General features: G+C 39.2%; 1 protein-coding gene across 2 annotated transcripts; it reads left to right on the top strand.

Annotated features, from left to right (window-relative positions):
- Positions 1-509: 509 nt before the first annotated feature.
- Positions 510-24,380, top strand: GPLD1 (glycosylphosphatidylinositol specific phospholipase D1). 2 transcript variants are annotated; one of them, XM_050891577.1, is made up of 25 exons: positions 510-692; positions 3,553-3,608; positions 4,643-4,721; positions 7,488-7,585; positions 8,802-8,912; positions 9,187-9,235; positions 9,735-9,789; positions 10,767-10,874; positions 11,597-11,624; positions 11,712-11,851; positions 12,840-12,905; positions 13,470-13,587; positions 14,136-14,275; positions 15,294-15,480; positions 16,513-16,623; positions 17,623-17,697; positions 18,088-18,244; positions 20,250-20,391; positions 20,958-21,057; positions 21,150-21,243; positions 21,838-22,014; positions 22,326-22,486; positions 22,751-22,777; positions 22,870-22,920; positions 24,139-24,380. In XM_050891577.1, exons 1-25 carry the CDS (start codon positions 596-598, stop codon positions 24,214-24,216), a joined length of 2,505 nt encoding a protein of 834 aa, XP_050747534.1. In that variant the 5' UTR covers positions 510-595; the 3' UTR covers positions 24,217-24,380. The 2 variants fall into 2 exon arrangements, with proteins under 2 accessions (XP_050747534.1, XP_050747533.1); XM_050891576.1 differs by having other exon boundaries at positions 13,467-13,587.
- Positions 24,381-25,506: the final 1,126 nt, after the last annotated feature.

Genomic DNA, 25,506 nt, shown 5'->3' with positions numbered 1-25,506 from the left:
TCTACAGTCAGAAGTTCATAGCAATATGTATGGCAGGAGTACTCTCATGATTTCACCCCATATATCAATTGGGCTTTCAATCTGGATCATAATACCCAAATGTATGTGTGCAATGTCCTATCAGCTCACCAAAGCTTATGAATTTGTAGTGCCTACAACTCGGGAGCTAGTGTGTTTCTACTAATACTGCTTTGGCAATTGGCTTTAATTTTTTGTGAAATCTGACATAGCTGTTGTAAGGCAGGTGCACCATGAGCTGGATGAACTGTGGGACGATGCTCTTCTCTGCCGTACTTCTATATGTTAACAGAAACCTCACTGCTGCTGTGCAGTGATGGCAGTTGCACTGCCCAAATGCCAGAGGTATTACAGAATTCAAGAGGGGAGAACACCTATAGGTTATTTCTTTTATTATAAATTACTTTATTTGAGGTAAAGAAAAAAATTGGTATAAAATAGCCTTTCAAATACGGCAGTCGTTTACTTGCTGTGTCAGCAATATGCCTGAAAGAAAAGGCATGCTCCGTAACCTACATTTCAAAGGTCACAGTGCTACTGCTCCCGGCTTCTGAAAATCACAGCTTGAGCCAGCATCATGGCTGGTTTGAAGATTTGGTCTGTTTTGCTGGTTATACTATACCATTTCTGTCAAAGATGTATCCCAAGTGGAATTTCAACACATGTTGAAATAGGTAAGACATGTTCAGAATGAATTTTCGTGTCTTTTGAGTTGCTTGGGAAGAGAAGTAAATTCAGATTCAGCTGGAAAGCAAAGAGAGGAAATAATGTTAAAGTAATGAGCATTCTACATAATTTTTAAAAAAAGTGAATAACGTAGGATAGATGAGTAGTTTGGTTTTGGAGTTTGAAACTTTACTGGTTTTATAAGCAAAATGCTTGAATCGATTTGGTTGCGTATTTTTCCGTCTTCTAAAACACAGGCATTATGTAACTGGAATGTTTGTGAGTCTTGCGCAGACAGGATTTGGTTTGAAGAAAGAAGAGGAATACTTTATGCAATTTATGGGATTGTTATATTTAAACTAGAGAATAACACAGATCGTTTGTGGTAGCTGTTTTCAAATTACCGTGTATTAATTTTGCCATATCTGCATAAAATAGATAAAATGCCGTAATGTGTTTGTGTCTATGACTAACATCATGAAAATTTTGTTCTGTGTCTCTTTCTGGTAGGTTGCTATCTGTAGCCTGAACAGCCTAGATTTGTAGAGAATGAAGGAGAGAACTGAGTGAACATCAAAATGGGGAAATATTTCTGTTTTGAATTTCTTGTTTGCAGGTGTTATTTTTAAAATCTGGTTTCTGCTGTAGTTCTTGCAAGAACACTCGAGTAGTGTGAGGTTTTTCTGAAATGTTTACTCATAGTAAATTGACAGTTGTAATTGTTTGTTCTTCTGTTTCTGATTCTAAATCCGTTGCTCAAACAGATAGTAAAACGTATGATGTTGTCTGTTCAGGTAATCTTCTCAGACTTTAAGTACTGAATACATGCAACTTTGAACAAGTTAAAGGCTGGGATTATTCATGGCATTCATTTGAGACTGAAAGTATGTTCCCTTACTGAGTGTTGTACCCTTGGTCAGCATCCTGCAACCATTCGCTTTTCCTAATGATATGTCAAGAAACCCATAATAATCAGTAGGAGAAGTCACGCTGCCTGAGGTTAGGCAAGCGCATACATCTTTGCAAGCTGGGGCTCTAATTACTGAGTATGAGCTTCTGAAAACTTGAAATAACAGATTTGGCAGAAGAGTGTGTATTTGCAAGAAATCTACAAAGAGAAACAAGAGCTTGCAGATCTGTCCCAAAGCAGTCGGTTTTTTTCTAATCAAGGAAGCATATTGCAGAAAACCTACATTTCTATAGTTTAAAGATCCTGGTTGTCTGAGGAGTAGTGTGTACACTGAACTGTTGGGTCATAGTTTACAGCAAATTTTGTCCATTTGTCTGAAAATGATATTAAACTGGGATCAGCTCTGATACTGCTAAAATCAGTGCTTTTATTAATGTGCCAATAAAAGTCCAAGATGATAAGATACTGAAAGTTATTGCCAAATCCAAACACTGAGTATTCCAGGAAAAAAAACCAACAGACTGTAGAAGGGAACTCCTCTGACTCAAAACCAGCACCAAAGTCTATCCTGGGCAGACTTCTGAAAGTGCTTTTAAAACAGTGAAAAGCTCTGCCTGTTCAAAATGTTGATCATGTTCAGTGTGCTCGGCAGAGCTGTGCTGCGTTCTGCTTGCCACAGCCTTGTTGCTGGAGGCAGGTCTGAGCGGGGAGCCTCTTTTCCCCCCAGGGGCTCCCGTCAGACCCGCTGGGCTCTGTGGAACTGTGGGGATCCATCACGAAATTCATGGTAAAGGTGAACTTGTAGGGCCTGGGCCCACGTGAGTAATGAGAGTGATGGGAGGCAGAAAAAGCAAACTGCCAAACTGAGACCCTCCCACACTGGAGAGAGAGATGTGTGTTGAAATAGCTGAGCTTTAAAATGATAGACTTTTTTTATTATTAAGTTATTCCATTTTGGTGCAAGGTTGTTCCTTAAGGTATCTTAACATATTTGTATAAGGATGGTTTAGATCAGTGGGTAAAATTCGAAGTGAAAGATCATTCAAACCCACGCAGTTTTGTCTAGATCTTATTCCAGAATGGGGGTGGAGGGTGGGGGGTGTGGTGTGGTGTGATTGATTTGGTAAGGATCAAATTAAATTCACCATATTCTGGGTTATCTTGATCAGTCTTAGTTTGTAAATAGCTTCAAGTGAGGAGTAAAACTTTGTGTGCGAAGGCAAGACGATAACCCGTGCATGCAGTTTCAACCGAATAATTTTAGAGGCAATGTTGGGTATTTTTAGAATAGGGTTAATAGATTATCTGTGGGATCTGACATTAATTAGAAGGAGACTTCATTAAAGAAAAGTGATGTCAGTTTGTTTCATTCTCGTTATGCTTGCTCAATAAATATTTTGGCAGTAAGAATGTCTGTCTATTCAGTGAATAAATAGTATTATTTACCTTGCTGACTTTAGATTTCATACATGTTAAAAATTAACTGTTAAACATCCGCGTTGATTCCTGAGGTACCTTGTTCAATGTTAAGGGCAACAGTGAAATTTGAATACAATTCAGGTGGGTCCTTTACAGCTAGAACTTTATGATCTGTACTCTATACCTGCTGGGTGTCATCGTGTTAGTTCACTGCTGCAGCTCAGTTCTGGACATGGGGCATTCCTATTCCCTGCGATTTTGGCTTTGTTGGTCAGCTTGGGAGCTGGGGATTGGAGAGAGACTGATGAGACTCAGTGCCCAGATGTGCCACAGAAGCAGCATTTCCTTACTAGCTCCCTAGGTGAGAAAACATACCCTCTCACACGTACAGAATTTTTTGAGAAATCATGTTTCATGCACCTGTGCCACTTGGCTTAGGTATGACAACGCGGTTTATTCTGGTTTTGATAATGCTTCTAACAAAACACGGGCCTGGCCACAGTACCTATAAATCAATACTTCAATATGTTGTTTTTCAGCACATAGAGCTCTGGAATTTTTCATTAAGCGTGAAGGGAATGTTAATTATAGACAGGTAGGAAGCACATTATTGCTTAACTGTGTACACCTGTCTTCTGAATGTTGTTCTGTCTGTCTTCTTGCCTTTCTTTTCTTTATTATTTATTCTCAGTAATATCTGTGTAAATATTGTGCCTAGACTGTATTTTTACCTTTTTTGTTGAAAATCATTTGATTCCTTCTGAATGCTATTACAAATATGTAGCAATTATAATAATGTGTATATACTGTGTGTGGTTTCTCGCATGTTTTCCCATCTTCTTAAGTCATACCCTCCATGAGTCGTTGTATTAGAAGAATCAGTAGAGGACTTTTGGAAAGGAGATTTAATAAACATAAGGACAGCAAAATGACAGCAAGGTTTTGAATTTAGTCCACCACATACATCATTTAACTGATTTCTGGTTGGTGCAAATAGCTTTTTCTTTCATGGGCTGTATCCAGCAGAGCACTGTAAGCATGTGGACAGTTTTCATAAACACATAAACAAAACACATATGTGTTTTGTCTTTAAAACATTTTTAATATCCTTTAGGACAATTAGAAGATCATTTTATATAACAAATATATAACATTTATATATAAGACATTTTATATAACCAATTTAGAAGACCATTTGATATAACTTGATCTTTTAGCAAAGTAGGAGATCACTCAAGGGAAGTATTCACGTTGTCCGCTGTAGACAGCTATGCTGTGATTCAGAGGATGGAAGTTAGCAGCCCAGGCTTCATGTCTAGTCCAAGAGGAGGTGGGCACCTTCAGAAGGTGGCTTCACCAGCACCTAAGTTAGATCATATGAATACTTTCCTAAATGGCCTTTCAAATTACAGTATATACTGATTAGTTTAGTTTCACTTACAAGGATTTGGGCGGGGGAGGGAAGCGGGAATGATGGGGGATGATGACGACAGTGAAATAACATACATCAGCAAGATAATACTTGTATCTTGCTGGATATTTAAATTTTATCTTCTATATTGGCAGTAAACTCTGTTTTTGTGCTGTGCAATAGTATTCTGATTCCTTTTTTCCCCATCCTTTTCCCAGTTATTACTAAACCACCAAGATGCATTTCAGGCTGGGAGCATTTATCCTGATGCCTTTTATCCTTCAATCTGCAAAAGTGGTAAGAAAAGCTTTATAAGTCCAATATTGTAACAACTGTATTTTTATGTGAAAATCCTATAGAATTTACTAGGGTTGAAAATAGTTATGTTGTAAGAAATGAAGTATGGCCAAAAATACCTTCCTGCAAAAACATGCACCATTTTTGTTAGTATTTTGAGCCTTTTTGTAGAACTTTATAAGAAAATAATACATTTGAAAATGTTTTTAGAAAGTAACTTTTGGGTAAATTTAACTATTTAATGTGTAGGGCAATTTGATAGAAGGATGCTGTTTGACTAAATTAGGTCAGATTACTGAGTACCGTCTTGGGGAGAAACTGAGAGGACAAAATGATCTTTTTTCTAAGTCTTAGGGAAAGCCTAGAGCTAATTTCTATCTTAGGAAGTATTAGCTTCTATCAGATCAGTCACAAAGATGGTAGGAGAATATAAAAAAACCCACAAAAACAAAATCGCATAGGACTTGCTGGGGTGGGGGGAAGTGTTAGTAACATCCTAGTTTAAAGCCTTTGTTTTCCAGACTGCTGTCTTTTGTCTTTTAGTGGTTCCTGTTTAAAATTAATGTCAGTCTTAGTTTTGCTGCTTGCAGATCTAAAGACTGCACTACAAAATTAGTGCCCTGTTGCATGGCTGTAAAAAATGTGTCTCGACTTGCAGGTGGTCTCCTGAGTTTTCAACTCTGGTAGGTCAGCTCTTGATCATAATCAGCTTCTCCAGCAACACCGGAGCTATAAAACAGCCAGCCAGGGCTTGCTCCAGGGTATTTGGTACTGAAGTGGTAAATCTGGATAGTGAGCAATTAGCAAATGGGACAAAGCCAGCCTGTTCTCCAGCAACAAGCTAGTAGGATGTTTAGGCAGATACCAGAGACAAGGCAGTGATACGTAGTTTGTGTGAGGATATCTGGCCAATGGATTGTTGAGATCTTACTGAAAGTCTGAAGTATAGAATGTGGTTTATTTTAGTGGGTCATGCAAATGCAGATCCATTAAATTCAAAGTGTTCTTAGGATCTTTGTTTGGTTTGCCTCATCTTTTACATGTTTTTCAGCTGAGTGCCAGTGCCTGTACTTAGTCAGTATTCGTTTTTCCTGCCTCAAACTGCAGAATCCTTGTTTGTCTTTCCAAGGACACTTTCCCCATCTTTTCTCATCGCCTGCTCTACTTAGAGTCTTAAATTATACAGTGGCAGTAGACTTCTCATTGTTTCTCAGTCATAGGTTGTTGATGCTGACTGTTGTTTATGCCAACTACAGGCTGTTTGGTTTATATCCTGATAGGCAGGTTGCCCCATCCGGGTTGCCTAACGGGGGATCTTCTCTGTTGTTATGTCGTGGTGCTCGGTTCACATCCAGATTGGCATTTAATACTGGTTTTGTCTCCTGTCACTCACAAGGTCACTGTTCCTTCTGCCTGGCCCTGCTAACATCTTGTCCCAAACTTCAGTCTTGCTTGCCTTGTTTTCAGGACTGATGTTCTCCTGGGATTTCTTCAATGCCTACCTTAACTTGGTTATTTCTATCTACCTCGTCTTTCCCTTCTAACAGTTTTGACTTCTGCCTTATACCAGGCCAGTGATCAGAGCCTCTCTATCTGCAGCCTCCAGCCCACATTCCTTCACTAAAGTTGGGATCCATCTTACCTTGTTTTATGCTTGGGCCACTTGTCAGCAGTCTCCTTAGTCAATGTGGAAGAAATAGGTACCTCTGCAGACCTGAGCTGTTTCAACTGTGTGCCTCTAGATCAAGAACAAAGCCATCCAGACTGCCTTTCCAGGCAGGAGACAAACTTAGATGTAGAAGTCTCTCTGTGAACATTTGATTTTGGTCTAGCAAATCCCATCCTTATGTTATCTAGTTCAGCTGCACTGTAAAATGTCAAGAGGCCAGAAGGTGACTGAATCACCCACAAGGTCAGTTCTCTCAGTTTCAGCATTTAATATACCTTAGTATTCTGCAGTTTCACAGTTCTGTGTGAACAAAAATACTCTTCCTTCAAGGGTATTGATGGTCCGAACAACCTATCTCCTGCCTACCTTCTTCCCCCTTAGAGAATTTAATATTACGCTGCTTGGTCTTGTCACGTCAGCATCACTTTGCCCTTAGCTTTGTGTAGGTACACAGAAATTTTTAGGCAAGGTCACTGTTACATCCTACATAATCTCTCACTTGGATTTATGCAGAAGAGTAATAATTGATGCTTCAAAGGAAAACCTGATTTTTCCTGCTTTCCTCTGCCCTTCTTCTGCTCCTACACTGACTGTATCTTGGCAACTTTGCCATTCTGTTGCAAACGATGATGACATAGCCTTCCTCCGCCCTGTGGAAGCTGATACCTGTTCCAAAGCATGATATTTTGAGTTGGCTGCCATGCCGATCAGCTTTTCTGCCATACAAATTGATGCATTCATTTAGTCAACAGCTTCTCTGTCAGCTCTCTTTCTCGTCTCCACTTGGGAGGCAGTTTTTCATTGTACTGTATCTACTCACAGGCACAGAGAAAGGGAGCAGGCACAAAATTTTCAGATGCTTCAAACCAAAATCATAGAAGGTAAATCTAGTATCTCTTTTGACAGTGTAAATCATATAAAAATACGTCTCATTTGGCTCTTCTCATATAAGTGGATTGCAAAATGTATTGTCTGTGTGATATGAAATTGAACAAAAGTCTATGGTTCTTTTCACGGAGAAAACCTTTTCTTTTTGTTTTTTCTCCACCCCCCCCCCCAAGAATAAATCAAATACTGATACCATTTTATTGCAATAGGAATATTCCATGATGTGTCTGAAGACACTCACTGGTCACCATTTCTCAGTGCAAGTATTCACTACATCAGAAGGAATTATCCTCAGCCTTGGGAAGAGGTAAGAAAATGTCATTAACTTTTGACCTTGCTTTCTACTGTTTTCTTCACCTTCACTTGTTGCAGTTTCATCATTTGGGAAGAAAAAAAATACACGTTTTTAAATTAAGTCTCTGTGGATATAGGAAAATTTGAAATCCTGTTTTCATCTTCACCAGACAAAAAAGTTACGGCTTCCATATAAAGTCTATCAGTTATCTCCAATGTGGTCTGGTGCTTATGATACATTTCATAGGTCAAAACTTTCAAATGTGATTGGTGGTCTTGCATTATTGTCAGATCTGGTTGAGTGTTTGCCACTTGAAAACCAGGCGTCTTTTAGAATTCTCACTTGTGAAATCTTGGACTCAGTCCTGATTTGCTCTTGTTTATGGTATACGAGCTACTTAGGAGGAGAGGAAAAACAAATTGTGAAAAGTGAGAATGATTTTAAAGGTAATATTGTTTTCTTTTCCTTACTGGAGAATTTGCTGTTCTCTCTCTGCTCAGGAGGGTCATACAGGTGGAGCAGCGTTTGAGAGCATGCACTCTTTAAAACCTCTTTTAAAACCTTTAAAACAAGTCTGCCTGCCTTTTGACTGACCATTGGTGATACTGATCTTGTGAACTATTAACCCTCAGGAAGTATAAATTTGTCAAAACCTATGATTCAATTACAGATTTTTAAAAGACCTCTGGAACTTACAGTGATTCAACGCAGAGAAGTCTTTTCTGGAGAAATGAAATTTCTGTTGCTGATAAATTTATTCCAAATAACTTTACTGTTTGTAGGAATAACATGAGTAATTTCATACCTGAACTTTAATCAGGTACTTTTACAGTGAACAGCACTTGCACAGGAATGTCTTTCTCTCCTTTGTGTGCCTGCACAACACCCGTGGTAGCAGAAGCGGTTCACTCCCTGGAGGTGGAAGTGTTTGTCCCCAGTCCGGAAAAACACTTTAGTACACATCTAACTTGAAGTACACAACTTGTCCTGACATCAACCATGTAATTCTATGGCCTTGGACTGTATGAAGTGCTTAAAGCTTCTCAAGTCACAAAAAGCAACTCCAGCATCCAGGAATGAGTGGTCAACCCTTTGTCATGCTAAGTTCTTGGATTGTAAGAGTTTCTCACCTATATCCTTGTATAATGCACTTATGTAAAATGCTCACCTCTTCTTAAAGACAGGAGTAAAATTACTGACATTACTACAGTGGATTGTTGTTGTGTAGGCTACAGAGAAGCTGGTGGCTTTCCTGTTTGGAATTGCCTCACATATGGTGGCAGATGTTAGCTGGCATAGCCTGGGCATCGACCAAGGATTTCTAAAGGCCATGGGAGAAGTAAGCCTGTATTATTTTATTTATTGATATAACTAGATTTATTGGAGTTGATAGCTTAGCTCTGGACTCTGGTGGGGAGGGAAGAGAAAAGCTGGAGCCCTGTTTCAGGAAGATTTTCAGAGACGTAATGTCACAATCTCCATAAGAACGAAGCTGGCCAGGTTTGGGATCTGTAAACTTCAGGGCTGCTTGGACAATTTGTTTCTGCTCTTATGTTTGTATGGAAGGATGAGTAAAACAAATGGACAGTTCTCTTGTTTTTCTCTTTCTCCAGATTGATTTTCATGGTTCATACTCAGAAGCTCACAATGTTGGTGATTTTGGTAATGTTTCTGTTTGCTGATTGTAGATCCTTCTATTGGAATAACTACTCCCCTTCAAAACCACAGTGGGTGATTCTGGCTCTTACCCTGTGCAATGCAGGACCCAAGAATGAGTCATATGGACACTGTATTCTCACTGTCCCCCATAGCTTGCAAAGCTCTGCTATACCTGTCCTCATGCTCCATGTTTCAGGAGATGTGATAGGGTGTATGGACACTTGTATTAAAGCCAAAACACAGGCTGAAGGATGCTAAAGTTTAAATGGAGTCACTATTGTGATTTTAAATTTTACATTTTTCTTATTCTCTGGAAGTATAAAATATGCAGCATACTTTCAGGTGAACCATTTATGTATTCTGAATATATAGCTGGAGGATCTACCATATAAACATAGATAGCATAGCCATACATAGCTTCATCTATGCTGTTATCCATGATAGATACTTAAAGCGTTTGGTTTGTTGGGCTTTGTGGTTTTTTTCATTCTTCCATCTGCAGGAGGAGATGTACTGAGTCAGTTTGAGCTGGACTTCAGTTATCTGGCATTGAACTGGTAAGATAATGAGGTTACCTTATTTAATAATTATTTCTGCTTACTCTGTTTACTCACTGTGTTTTAACAAAATGCTGTCTTCCTTTATCTTTCTTTCAAAAGAAACCTTTGCAGCTATTGGAATTTTTCTGAGTTTGGTAATCCTTATATGCATATTTACTGTTCCCTCACATGAAAAAATGGAAGGACAGAAGAAAAAAGAGTTTTACGTATAGGAACACAGCAAGAAAGATTAAATTATTTATCTCTGAGGGGAATGATAGGTAATTATATATAAAATAATCAGTGAAAAAGGTTTGCTGTAATGTCCTAGCAATTAGTTAAATAACTCAGTTAAATAAATCTCACTTAGATTTCCATTTAAAGTTTTGGAAGTTGAGGATGTTTATGGTTATAGATGCTGTGGAATTCAGACAGGTTTTAAAAGCATAAAAAGAAGCAGCAGTTTTAGATACACACAATTTTTTTTCTCACAGGTTTTAACCGAAATAAAAACTCACATGCCTTTTTTCCTGCTGATAAAGTAGATCATTTGAGTCGTTTTGTTTAAGTAGGATGTAGTTCATCTAGGTGTAGGAGGCACAGTTCATTAAAAAAACTCTGGCACAGCTGTGGGAAATGTCTATTTGGCTAGGAGCAGATTTGGCACAGCGGAGAGTTGGAGGGCATCGTCCAAGATTATGTGATCACCAAGCCAGGGAACCAATGTGGGGAGTGTGGAAACTCTACCAGCAGTAGCCATAGGGGAATTGCTCTACAGGTTTCTGACTTTGAACCTAAACAAGAGGAGAGTGTTGGGCAGAGAGTGACTGCACCTGCGATCCTGGTCTTTCTGGCATTTGTAAATCTTCATGACCTTCTATAGTCTTTTGAAACTTAGAACAGTTTAAAGCAGGCTATTGTTACTACAGAAACTGTAATCTTTTATCAGGTGATGTGGAAAATCTCTCGTTATAATACCTTCATCTTGTTTTTAGGTATGTACCTGTCAAAGACCTAGCAGCTATCTATAAGGAGTTTTATGGAAGAGAGATCATAACTGAAAGCACAATTACTGACTGTACTTACCTGCTGTTTCTTGAACTGTAAGTTGAATAGCTTTGTCTGGGTTTTTGTAAGTGAAACGTATGTAGGAAAACAATGATAATCCTATTTGAAATGCCTTATGCATTGAGGCCAGCAATATAGACTCCCTACTAGACCCCAAAATCATAAAACACCTGAATTTTTTTAGTGGCTAGAATACAAATTTGGACTGCTTAATGACTGTTAAATTCATTATTACACCACAGATTCAACATCTTAGCTATTTAACACGTTTATGCATTTAACATATTTATGCCTATTTATTTGAGAACAGCTGTGTCTTCAAGTACCATTACATTGTGGCATGTTAGCAATATAATTTTCATGTACGGAAGGAGTAGTGTACATACTTAAATAGATGGCTTACCTACACTTTATGTAGACCCTTTCAAGTCCAAGGATAATTCAGAAGAGACTTTTGATATCTGGTGATGTCTGCTTTTGAATATCCTGAACAGCCTAGCTGTATCCTTTATTTCAGTTACTTACCAATAGTCACGCAGCATTTACAAACACTATGAATCCCTCCAAATTAAGGGCAGCAATAAAGTTAATATCATTACTTCTCACATTACAGCTTTTAAAAATATATTAACAACCAACAAGGAAATGTAATACTTGCATAGCATTTACCATACAGAAGCCTTGAAAAGAACTGTTTAAATAATTAAATATTATTAAATGAAGCAAATTTATTTCTGAAGATTTTTTTTTTTTTCAGGCATGGAGAAAGGCTTGCTGTTGCCAAGGTTAGTTGTCTGTTTTCTTTATAAAAATGAACATATAGCATGAAGACAATGTAATCCATCTTACTAAGTATGTTGCTTGTCTCGTAGCTTTTTCCAACATATGCTAGTAAATCTCCATTTCTGGTGGAGAAGTTCCATGAGTATTTCCTTGGAGGAGTGGATGACATGGCGTTCTGGACAAACAATATTTTTGAGCTGACGAGCCATATGCTAGAGAATGGAACCAGGTATAGCATGTTTCCTGCAATATGAAGCACAGTAGTCAAGTTCTGACACCCATTTAATTGTTATTCTGAAGGCAAGTTCTTTCCTAGAAGAGGTGCTGAGCTTTAAATCCTCGCCTGGACAAAGGGATTTCTGCGGCTGTCTTTCACCTGGGTGCACAGGATTACATAGGCCTTGAGTTCACATTTTTTACATGTTCACACTCCTTTCCCCAGGCAAGGCTCTGGCATGCCCAGCTGATACTCAACAGGGAAAATTTGGGGCGTTCTTTAAGACATACTCAAGGGCCTGCTTAAATGTTGCATAGCCATGCCCTGAGGTTCTGCCTGGCCTGGCAGTCTGAGCTGTGGCTGTGCCTGCACCTTCTGGCTGCTGTCATCAGCCAGCAAAGATGTCCCTTCCTAGGGGAGGTCAGATATTGCCTTCAGACACTTAAGGCAAATAGGATTAGAAACAGTAAGAGTATATATTCTAGTGTTGGAAGCTCAGGCTTGTACTCAGAATGTCATATTTTTATAGAAGTTCTAGCCTTGCACTGCTCTCTTACAAGTGTAACCTTACTGTAAATAACTTTATAAGACTAACAGTGGCAATTAATCCATCCATTTATATGGGAAATATCACTGCAGCTATTTTGGGAAATGATGTTTGAAATACAATATGGCATAATCTGTTGTGTTCTTTGTTCCAGAATGGCACTTCTATTAAAAATGCTTTAGATTAGTAGAATTAGCAGGACATGTTACAATAAGTTTCCTTTAAGAGTTACATAAAGACATGTGAGATTCATATAGAACCTAATCAAGGTCATTAAAATAAATATCAAAGGCGTTTCTAAGGATTGTAATGATGCTCTGACTTTGAATAAGCAGGGTTTCTTGAAAAAAATGATGACTTCTAACAGAGGAATCAGTAAGGATAGAAGTTGTATGTTTAGTTTCGCTTCCATTGCAGGAAAATCTTTAAAATGCATTCTGCATATTTCTTTAGTGGCTGCTTCCTGCCGGAGAACCCTCTGTTTATAAACTGCACAAGGGAGCACAAGGACGACTACGTGTAAGTATAGCTCTGAAGGTTCAAAGATTTACTGATGAACGGAGAGTCTTCCGCTAATGTGGACAGTGAGCTATTGAAAATTAGAGATCTTTTGGTTTATCTTTTTGTGTGTGAATTTGAGATTCTCTTAACATGAATGACTAAGCTTCGTATAGGGGAACTGTGCAGAACCTAGGAGAGACTTTTACCTTCCAGCCTAAGGACAAGAATATTACCTAGCACTTGAAGTGCTAAGTCTTCCCACTTTATTTGGTTGTCACTCTTTGTTCCGCTAATCATGAAACTACTGATTCATGTTTACCGTTACCATAGCTAAATTCTCTCCTGATTTATGTACAGAAACATGGAACTCAGTTGTTCCAAGCACAAGCATGTGTATTTCTCTAGCAAACATCTCAAGAGAAACCAGCTTAACTGGTATCTCTTGAGAACTCCATTTATACATGGAAGAAATGGCCACCTGATTGCATGCAATGTGTTTGCTTCTTCTAGCTCTGTCATAAAATACTCAAGTCATTAATTCAGTTATATTAATTGTTATTACTGCCTTCTTTATTTTAGCAGAAACAAACAATCAAAACATGACCATTACAAGAATACAACTTTGCTTACAAAAACACTAGAAAAGAATATAAATTATACAGAGAGAGGAGTTCACTTCAACATACAGTCTTGGGCAACAGTAAGTGAAAAGTGACAGATGTGTCAGGTAAAATTCAGCTCTGTATAAAATTGTTTTAATTTCTGTCTGAAATGCTGCATGATGGAGCAGGGTCTCTGGATGTTAACAGTAGCCTCTGACTTCACTTCGTGGAGATTACAGCGCCATTGTTAATCTATATATATATATATGTACTTCATAAATACTCGATTTTTACACTTTGCTCATTGTATAGTGAAGTTAGAACACATCTTGCAGTGCCAAAAATGACAAACTATATCTTTAGTATTTACGCTCTAGTATTTACATTTTACAGAATCATATGATCACTTTTTGGGGTTAAGAAATCCCAACAAAGCGTAGCAGTGAACAATTAGCAATGCTCCATTTAGAGCATGCAGATTTTTGTCTCTTTCTAAAATGGTACTTACGACCTGAGTCAGAGTCCACTTAGATCAGTGTGGTGATTTCCACTGTTGGTGACTTGGTTTTTGAGGTGCTCCATAATGTTCTAGAGTTTCAGCCTGTGTTTTAACCATTCTTGTGTCTCTCTATCATTTTTATTTCAGAATTCCCTCCGCTTGATAAACCGTGCTTTTGCAACCAATGTCTGGAGAGCGTTAGCAGCTACACATCAGAAATCTTCTAAGCACATCTCCAAGCCAGCAGCTTCGTATTTTCTGACTTCACCCTATGCTAGACTTGGATGGTTGGTAGTTTTTTTCTTCCCACCTCCCTCTTAATTTCTGAAAATTTTGTGTACCCACCAAAATATTAATGTTTATTCTTTGGATACTCTTTAGAGGTGACAGTCCAAATCAATTAGTGGTACAAATCTGGCTGAATGGCTTATATTGTCTGGCCAGAACCAGACAAGTTAACCCACAAGACCTTTCTTTCAGATGTTAGTGTAAGCCTTTTTGTGTTGGTACTGAATAAAACTGTATCAAGAGCAAAATCTCCATTCAGATGTGAATTCTAGTCAGATAACCTCTTTCTTTGGAAGGGTTCTCTTGTCATTTTTTTGCTGATGGTGCTTAGCGAGTGTTCTTGGAAATATTACAAGACTAGTAGGGCGTTCAAAGATAGATTCAGGACCCAGAAAGAGGCATATTCTCTCTCCTTGCCAGAGAGGTTCTAGCTTGACCTGCAACAGGGAAGAGTAATAAAATAAATTTGCCTTGCTGCTCATCTTGCTTTATTTCTTCTGACTCAAAAATTGAAGATTTAATTCTTGAGTTTTCTTCACACCAGCCAAATTAACAGTAGTTAGTTCTTTTCTCTCCACATTCCCTCTCTAAACTCCAACATGTTACTGAGACCTGTGATCCCTTTGCTTATCTACTGTTAAGTCCATTGATTAAATCAGAGGTTCAGTTAAAAAGATACTTAATTTCATCTTTTGTATTCTGTGTCATATGCAAGCAGCCCTTTTTCATGCTCCTTGCTCTGATTGCTCTCAGGTGCTTTGTGTCAGTAAGTAAAAAGCAGTTTTTTACAGATCTCAGATGCATTAATAGAAGATTAATCTTCAAGGCTTTGTTTTTATTTACTTCAAGAAAACAAAAATCAAATATATAATATGAAAAATGCTGTGTAGATTTTTACAAAAATAGATGGGGAAAGACAGGTCTTGGTTTACCTGAAAGAAATAAAAGTATTTTCTGCTAATGTTGTGACAGTCTGGAAGCTAATTCTATGATTTTATTGACTCCCTTGCTGTACAGGGTAATGATCTCAGCTGACCTAAACCAGGATGGATATGAAGATCTGGTGGTTGGAGCACCAGGGTACAGCACATTGGGCCGTGTTCAGATAGGACGGGTGTATGTGGTCTATGGCAACCAGTCAGGTTTGCCGCCAGAGGACATGGATCTAGATGGGAAAGCTGACCAAGTATTACAGGGTCGTCAGGTGAGAGGTCAAGTCAGACATTTGTCACTTGAATTTTTTTGCCTGAAAATGTGGTAAATTTTGACTGAGCAAAAGTATCATTAATATGTATGAGGATTACTCCTGAAATACCCCTCCTGGTAAAAGGATGTCATATGCTTTTCAAGAAAAATAACCGTTACTTAAGTCACAGGAACAATTAAAGCAATGGTGATCTGTAGGTTCACTTTTATTACTGTGCCAGATAAGTGGGTATTAGAACATAATTTGCCCTTGAATAAAACTGAGGTAGTGTCTCTGTAAGTCACACTATAGCTGATTCGGGTCCCTGCATTTAAGAAAATATTGTGATTTTCCCTTCCTTTTTCATCTAAAATTATTAATTCAATATAAGTTTCAATTCCTTTGAAGCTACATTTTTTCCTTAATTGATGACTTCTCACAAAACCATTATTTGTCTTTACTAAGAGTACACATTATTTTAAAAAAAGAGAAAACTACGATTTGACAAGATGGTGACTGGCTTGTAACTGAGAAGCAGGATCAAATGATCTTTTTGAGTAATAAAGATGATCCTCTGTAGAAAATATCTTTATTCACAAGTAAGAGAATAGAGATTGAGATACATTTCCTTTTAATCTGTTTCTGTGGTTATAAACTGTGGAGTAACAGCTGCTGTCTTCTTACAGAGTGTTTTAGTAGTTCACAGCTATAATGCTGTTAACAGGAAAGATCATAAGCTTAACATCAATGGTGCCCTAGGCTCAGAAGAGGAAATAGCAAAGCAGCACCATTTTGTGTTCAGTTATCTTATATTTTAACACCTCCACATCCTCAAACAGAACAGTTGACTCCGAGTTAGTGTATTAGTATGACAGTTATTACTTGGGAGAACAGTGACGCTAAGAAAATCTTAAGAATTGTTGGGATAGATTTTTGTCATCTCTGTTTCCAGTTCTTCCCTGTGCTGTGATTGCAAGTGTGCGTTAGGTTTTGATGGTTTTGTCTTGAAAACATCTGTTATTTTCATGAGAGCAATCCCTCTTCTTTTAGCCTTCAGGAAGATTTGGTTCTGCCTTGGCAGTCCTGGACTTCAATGAGGATGGAGTGCCAGATCTGGCAATTGGAGCACCTTCTGTGGGATCGCAGTTTCTTACTTACAAAGTAAGCCACACACATGGGTTTGTTGGGGTTTTTTCCCCTCCAAACAGAACATTTTTATTGATACATATTTTTTTGAACAGTGAAGTGAGAGAGAGAATTTCTGTTGTTGCTCAAGGCGACATTGTAATTTAAACACAAAAGTTTATAACCTTTGTGGGTAATTTGACTAGAACAATGACAGCTATCTGTATTTCTCTTTCAGTGGCCTTTTTGCACATTAGAAATCCAAATCAGATTGCAACTTTGCAGCACTGATGTGCTGGAAATGTAAGGAGCCATTCATGAAATCCAAGTGCACCCTTTTTATTTAGGAACAGAGAGTCTGGAACGGACCTCATGGGTCAGTGAGCCTTGTCATCTGCTGTCACAGGCGAACAGATGATATCTAAAATGTGGTATGAACACAGACACACTTGCTAAAATAATAAAGTTACAGAGGCTTAATGACTTGCAGCTTACCAGATAAGCCCATGTAATGGTCCCTGAGTATTTTCAGCCCATGCGTGGTTTTGGTGTAAACCACGTCCTTTAAGCTTAAAACTCTGCAGAATTTCAGATACTAACTTAGTTGCCTAAATAGGAATTTAAATGCTTTTATGTAGACCCACTAGTTTGGAAAATGGCATGCATCTGTTGTGCCTGGCACTGTGTGCCATTGCATTAAACAATAATTAACAAAATTTGAGCCACCTGAATGTGTGTATAATGAATGTAAATATACAGTATACTGTCCTTGCTTCTTACCCACAGTATGATGAAAATGTACTTCTCTGTACTTCTCTAGTTTGTTGCCCGGTTATAGCAGTACCCATTACAGCATGGGTATTCTTAGATTTGGGGTGGAAAAGAGGGTATTATGAGAAGGCTCTGATAGGAAAAATGCAGTTGTATTAGTAGCCCTTGCAGAACTGTTTCACTCCTTGTACTTTGTCCTGGATTTCATACTTGGTGCTGACATGCAGATGCTCTCATGCTGTATTTGCTTCTCCTGCTGTTTAGGGTGCTGTGTATGTCTATTTTGGCACTGATGGAAGAGGCTTGGCATCTCAACCAAACGTTACCATAACTTGTCAGGTATATTGATCAGGCTAACACAGGGCTACACAAGCAGGAGGTGAGATAAAGGGGAGAGGGGTTTATGGGCTTAAAAAAAAGAACGTTAAAATCAAACTTCCAATTGCAAGGGAATTTAGACTGATTGGGATGGCGCAAGCAGGTGCTTGCCTAGGTTGATTGTATGTGGGAAAGGCATTTGTACTCCAGTGCAGGGGAGGCAGCAAGGTGAACAGAAAGATACATAGCCCTCCAAAAAAACCCAAAGAAAACAAAATTGAAGTCAGGGAGTGGGAGGGTAATTTGATCAGAAGCAGACAAAGTTAGCTCTTCAGAAGTAAATTGCTCTATTTTGTTACAGAATTGGTGGTTTCAGTTCCATTTCAGGCTTAAACTAATTGTTTATTGCAGTATTCCTACTGTAATCTTGGTTGGTCCCTCCTGGCAGCTGATGTTGATGGGGATGGAAATGCTGATCTGGTTGTGGGCTCTCCATATGCACCTGGTGGTGGGCAGCAGAGAGGATTTGTGGTTGCATTTTACTCTTACTTCAACAGGAGTGACCAAGGTAATATTTATTGAGTAAATTAACCCTCCCATATTTTATGTGACTGTTCATTTGTTCCTAATTAATCATAGGATAATTCAGGTTGGAAGGGATCTCAGGAGGTGTCTAGTCCAGCCTCCTACTCAATAAGGGCACAGCTATGAAGTCAGACCGGATTGCTCAGGGCTTTATTCAGTTGGGTCTTAAAAACCTCCAGTGATAGAGATTGCACAGCCACTCTGGGCAGCTGTTCCACTTCTTGGCTGTCCTCATAGGGAAAAAAATGTCTTGTTACAGCTAGTATGAGCCTCTCTTGTTTCAGCTTATGCTCATTGTCTATTGTCCTCCCACCACGCATAGTAAAGTCAGAGGCACAGAAGGCATTGAGTACCCCAGTACACTGGGAAGAGCCTGGCTCTATCTCCTTGTTAACCTCCTCATAGGTATGGGCAGGCTGCTGTTAGGTCCTCTCAAAACCTTCTCTTTTCCACGCTGAATAAGTCCCAGTCCCTCAGTCTCTGCTCACAGCAGAAGTGCTCCAGCCCCCAACCATCTTGGGGGCCCTCTACTAAATTTGCTCCAGTTTGTCAACATCTTTCCTGTTTTGTGGGGTCCAAAACTGAACAATGTATTATAGGTGTGGTCTAGGGAGGATTAAAGGGGGAACAATCACTTCTCTCAATCTCTTTGCCATGCTCCTGCTTATATAGCCTGGGATGCTGTTGGCTGTCTCTGCTGTCAGAGCCTCATGCTCAGCTCTCTGCCCACCAGGATCGCCAGGGCCTTTTCCACTTGGCTGCTCCCCAGCCAGTCTGTCCCCAGCCTGTATCACTGCAAGGGCATCTCCTTTCCCAGGGGCAGGGCTTTGCATTTGTACTCGCTGAATTTTGTGAGGTTCCTGTCAGCCTGTTCCTCCAGCCTGTCTGGGTCCTGCTGAATGGTAGCCCTGCCTTCAAGTGATAGTCCCCCCCCCCCGGTCCCCTGTCATCCACCAGCTTCATGAAAGGGCATGTTGTTGCCTTCTCCAAACCATTTATAAAAGTGTTTAACCGGATGAGTCTAAAGATAGACCCCTGAAGGCACTCCGCTTGTCACAGGCATTCAGAGTATAACCCACTGACCGCTGCTCTGTGAGGGTGATCATCTCAACCAGGTTTTTCCCATCTGGTTGTCCACCCATCCAGACGGCAATGTCCCAGCTTGGATACAAGAACATTGTGGAAGACAGTGTTGAAAGTCTTGGTAAAGCAATGGATTCAACTGTGTATCGATGATACCAGGGCGGACTCACTGGTCTTCCTTGGAAATTTGCAAATGTACCTCAAAAGATGAATTTTTATCATTCTGCATGCTCCTTCATGTGGCTAGAGAGGAATGCTACAAGTGAATACAGCTAATGAGTACAGGTGATGAGGATTGTTGTGAATGAGGGAGGAAAGGCCACATATGGAGCTAAATGAAGTTAATAGAGGATGGGCAGGATATGCAGGTATTCAGTGTTTTGTCAGAGTCATGTAATTGAGATTTCCAATAACGCTTAATTTTTGTGGCTTATTCTACTTAATGTAAAGTTAGAAACCACAAGGAAAATGGGTTTCAAAACACTGCTGACTGACATTTTTGCAAAATCAAAACACAGAATGAATTATTTGAATTAAAGCCAGAATTATTTGAAGCTCCCCCACCCACCACCCTTGAAGAATTACAAGTTCTGATAAACAGTTTCAATATTGTCCTTTCCCTAAGGAGTCACTAGTTTAGGGCAGGCTTGACTGATAGCTTTCATGTACTTTGTGTAGGCTATTGCAAGGATTTAGAAGCAGGCTATGTTGAATAAAGGCTTTCACCAGCCAGTACAGTTGCAGACTGAGTAAGCGAAGTTAGCAATAACTGGTGCCATATCATGGATAGTGTAACTTTCCTTATAGAAACTTGTTGTCATAGGATGAATCAGTGGAGGATTGCTAGCAGATTTTTCTATGCCAGGGTACACCAAGATTTAATTCATATTTTTCTGGTCTGTCAGGACTTCTGTCAGTACAGGATGCCAACTGGATGGTGAAGGGGGAAGAAAACTATGCTTGGTTTGGATTTTCACTTGACAGCTGCCAGCTGGAGAACATAACATTACTGCTGATTGGTAGCCCTACGTGGAAGAGTTGTGCTGGGTCTGTTGTATATGACAGCTTGCTCTCTCCTCTATTCTGCCCTACTTCTACAATGTTTAAGATTTGTAATAGATTAGACTTCCAGCTTTTCAGGAAGTTTCCTCTTTGTCCTGCTTATAATATTTTTATTAAATCCATATTTTTATGCCTTCACCCTTTGTCATGAAGAGAGAAGGGTCTTTAGACCCTCTATAGAGAGGGTCTTTGTTATTTAGAAACACTTAAGAATTTCTTGGGGAGGGAGAGAGGGGGCACAAAAATGCTGACAGGTAAGCACACCTAAAATAATCCTGTAGGTAGCACTTACTTCGAGATAGCATTTTTAAAAGCAAACCAAACACAAAAATGTATTGGGTGATAAAGCAGTGGATAGACAGACCAAGTCTGTGCTCTCAATGTTGTGTAACTAGTTAGAACAAGCATGGGAATTATAAAATAGATTTCTAGAATTTGGCAGTCACTATTATTCCAAACTAAAAGGGGAAAATATTTTAAGAGGAGCAATCCTAGCTGAATGTACAAAAATATGTTGTTACATACAAATATATTTTGCATTGTAATTCAAGCTGCAATCCCTTCTCATCGGATGTCAGACAGAGTGTTGGGAAGGTGTATGGGTATAACCCACCAAGCACAAAGCGCTGGTTTGCAGTAACTGGAGACAAGGTAGGGCTCCTTCTATAGTATGGGACCTTATGAATAATTTGATTCTGCAGAAGTTCTGTACAAATGACGTAGGTGTGTTAAAAATCTAACAGGCGATGGGCAGAATGGGTTTGTCTCTGGCCAGTGGTGTGATGTCTGTGGCTGGGATCAGAAGGACAGTTTTGGTGGTGGGTGCACCTACTGCAGGTATGTCCTGAAAACTGGAAACCATTTCTGCTTTGGGACATTTGTTTCTGTATGACCAGAGGACAGATACAAAGTTAAAAGTTAGAAAAGGGACCTTTAAATTGCCATGTAATTTAAAAAAAAAAGATTAGAAATAATCACTGTAATCACCTATAAGTGCCTTACATGTAGAGTCCTCTCTACTATGCCTCAACTTCAATGTTTTTTTTTTTCCTTTCTTAAAATTAGCTTAGCAGCATTACTACCTTGCATTATTTATGTAGCAGTGATTTGCTAGTAGACTGCATATTTCTTGGAATTAAAACAACACAGTATTTTGTCCTTACTCTGGCAGTAGGCAGTAAGGAATTAGGAAAGTCAAAATGCAGAACTCTATCTTTAACTTGAATGCATTTTTCCCCGGTACTATTGCTAAGAGATTGTTTCTATGCTAATTAGTGTTAATGCCATATAACGTTTGATCTTGTTTCATAAACTATATTAATTTTGTCCATGTTATGTAACGCCAGTATTACCTGCTGTCAACGTATTGCAAGTATTAAACCCGAGTTCCTATGTCTGATGCTCAACTTCTGTTACTACTTTTTTTTCCAGATAGCCTGTCTAGGATTTCATTTATATCTTCAGTGCTGCACCAAGCTGGACTGGCTCTGGTATATGATCTGACAGACAGCACCAAGCCTTCTTTGCTCAGCACGTTCAGTGGGGACAGGAGGTTCTCTCACTTTGGAGGAGATGTATACTTAAGTGACCTGGATAATGATGGACTAGGTAAAGCTTGATGAATCTAGATGAGAGGTGAAATGTTTTACTTTTGGCAACAGGAAGACTGGTCACCTACATATTCATACAAGTGCTAAACACAGTCTGCTTCCTCAATTGACTTGTACCAGTATTCCATCGTGCCTTGTGGGGAGGCACCTCTAAAACCCCAAGCAACTCAGTCAGAAATTGAAACATTTTAACTGTCATCATTAATAGAAATTGTGGCATCTAGAGGTACGTAAATGCCGACTCTCTCGTGTTTTGGTTTAACATTATTTCACGTCTGATCTGTTATGTCATCCTGGTAATATTTGCAGATGAAATGATTGTGACATCCCCGCTGCGAACTAATGATATCACCACAATACTGTTTGGTGGGGCAGCTGGCCGAGTTTACATTTACAACGGAAAGCAGGCATCCTCAGGGAATGTGACAGGCCACTGCAAATCATGGATATCTCCCTGTCCTGAGGACTGGGTAAGAAAACATAAAAGTGAAATCAGGACATGAGGTCATAATGACAGCTAATTAATTACATCCAGTACAAATATCTAGTGCTTTCTGACTTGGTTTCAAGAAACAGGTGGTTTACTTATGTTTCTGAATCTGTGTGATTTGGCTCCTCCTGTTCGTTCCGGAATTACTTTGCTCTTTAGGAGCCAGGGTTATTGCACTGTCTTGTGCTCTCCTAGTGTGGTTCTCTCCACTGACATTTTATTTTCTCTTTTTTTCCTTCTTCAGGCACAGTATGTCCTCATTTCTCCTGAGGTAAGTAACCAGAAAACAAACTACTGAGAGAAACAAAAAAGTCCCCCTTTAAAAAAACTAACAGCATTATAACAAGCAATATTATTTTACAGGAACTATCAAGATTTGGGAGTTCCATTGTCACTGTGAAATCTGAAAGAAAGGTGAGAAAAATTATTGTTGTCGGTTGCTTCGTAACATCTTCCTACCTCACTTGCATATACTAGCCAACAGCTCACATATGTATCTTACTCATTTGCAGAAGTCTCAAGTGCTTTACATAGTTAATTAAGTTTTCATTTAAGTCACTCTCTGAACTGATAATTAAAACCATTTTATAGGTGGATAAACTATGGAGTTGCCAAAATTTTGCCACCTGACACCTGAATTGAAAGAGATCACTTTAAAACGGCCTGAAATCTAAACTACTTAGTTTAGGAGTTTGCCGAAAGGTTGCACGGTACATCAAGTGTAGATGCCAACTGGCTTTACTGTTCATGCCAACCTGTATGCAAAGTGGATGCTCAGCTATGGAGTAAACCAGGCACCAAACCACCCTTCTCATTTAATATTTACAGGCTTGCTGTCCTAGCTGTCACCTGCAGTGAATGCTGTTCATATATCAAGTATTTCCAAGCATAGCGAGGCCCACTTCTTACCAGAATGATTTTGGATGTTTGTGTACCTGTTTCTCTTTGTTTCCCTCAGATGCCCATTATTTTTACCAAAAGTCAATCCCTATGTTTGTATGATGCACTGAGGAACCTTTTTTTCAGCTTGAAGATTACTTAGTGCTTGTTCAGCTGAGGGGAGTCCAGTGTTCTGCTTACTCTGACATAACCTGTGTGAGAACTGAGAAAGCCTCAGTACTAGGCTGAGGAGGTGTGTGACTGGTCTTCAACAAATGGTGTTTGACTTCTTGCTGTTAAAACATGCAATGGAGAAACACCTGGAAATGTAAGTGCTTCTAAACTAGGTTAGGGTGCATAATCCAACACCTGAAACACAGGCATGGCTGATGGTTTCTGCATAAGCACAAGTAAGGCTGTTCTCCAAGCAGTTGTGTTCCTTTGCTATGGCACCAATCCAGTCCACACTCCAGCTTCATCTGTATTGATCTTACCCCTGAGAAACAGTTTATATTGGCAAGAGATTTGTTTGACTGGTTCCAGCTTCCTTCAGTTCCCCAAATGAAATAAAGTCTGTTTGCCAAATCATTTTGTTAACAGCTATTCTGATGAGGTGGGTTGCTCTCGTTTCTCCTCATCATGTTTCTATATGACGCTAACGATATGGACAAAATCTGGTTTCCATTAGGGAAGCTTAAGGCAATCATGCACCTGCAGTTGCATTTTGCTAACAGTTGTTCTGTATGTCTGCAGAAAGAAGTTGTAGTTGCAGCAGAGAGAAGTTCAGCGAAAGCTCGACTTGGTGGAAGGCTTTTTGTCTACTCGCTCTAAAAGTTCATGGTAACCTTTAAGACCAGGGCACAGCTGGTCTTTTAGTGAAGACTCTCTCTAATATCTGTGATACTTTCCTTAACCCATACAAACCAACAGACCACATGACAGCAAACTTTTGATAGAGATGTCCCAGATAGCTAGATAGGGTCCTAGACAGTACTACGGGAGGGAGGGATGGTCACGGTTTTTAAGGGAAGGGGAATATGAGCATTCATGGTGGTTTGACTTACAAACCAACCAAAGCTATGTCAGTCATGTAAAAGCACAAACTAATTCTGTCATGAGCAGTAGCATCACTTAACCTAGAACAAGCAAGCTGGTCTGAAAACCTTTGAAAGGCTGAAATAAGCAGAAGGCTACATTTTAGTAGTAGTATTTGGCTGCATAAGGAATGTTCAGTGGTCACCTTCTTTACCGGTCAGATTTGAGTTATTTTCTTGACAAAACCAGGAAAGAATAGTACATAATTCACAATTCCTTGTACACTGTGATACAGACAGGGATTCTAAGATATCAAAGTTGCTGTCAAAATAAGAAGCATGGAGGAGGGGCAGCTCTAAGCCAGAAAGGTGGGTGCCAATCAAAAGGACTGCCTCTGTCTCCAGCACGTCTTGAGGCTTGCATTCAGGGTGTAGAACAGGGAGAAAAGCGCAAGTAAGACTGATTAAGTTTTAGGAAATGCTTTTGCTTTCGCACTCGTCGCTGAGACTACTCTGACACCCTTTCTTTGTGTTTTCATGTAAAATTCCATGAACATGGTAACTTAGAATTGTTAACAGCTTTTATTGTTAACAGTATTGTCTTCAACTAATTAACACTAACTTTGTATGGTACAGGTTTAACAGTGTGCGTCAACTATCTATTAAACGACTTGAGCAGCAAGATGTGATGCTATTATTACCAACTCTAGCCCACAGACACATATGTATATGTATTTTTCTCTCTCTCTTGCCTCCTTCACAGACATAAAGCATTATTTTTATTTTACATAACACAAGTCAGTGGAATAGCAAAGAATTCTAAAGGTCATACTCCAAGATGACACACCTCAACTTACCTTCTTAGGAACTATCTCTCAGGGAGGCAGTTTAAAAAAAAAAAAAAAGAGGCAAGGTGAACATTAGCTTGATGTATAACGTGTTCTGACATCTATTTTGGGGACTTTACTTGCCCAAATAGCAGAACACTTAAAAAAAAGTTTAACATCTGAACTTTATGAAAGAAGTAACTGGATGGAACTGGGAGCACAGTACTTACCTTACAAATCTGTGAACTGTGGTGTGAGAC

The sequence above is a fragment of the Gymnogyps californianus genome, chromosome 2, assembly GCF_018139145.2.
Source record: "Gymnogyps californianus isolate 813 chromosome 2, ASM1813914v2, whole genome shotgun sequence".
In the NCBI taxonomy this organism is placed as follows: domain Eukaryota; kingdom Metazoa; phylum Chordata; class Aves; order Accipitriformes; family Cathartidae; genus Gymnogyps; species Gymnogyps californianus.
Note: the sequence above shows the minus strand (reverse complement) of the source record. Positions and strands in the feature narration are given on the sequence as shown.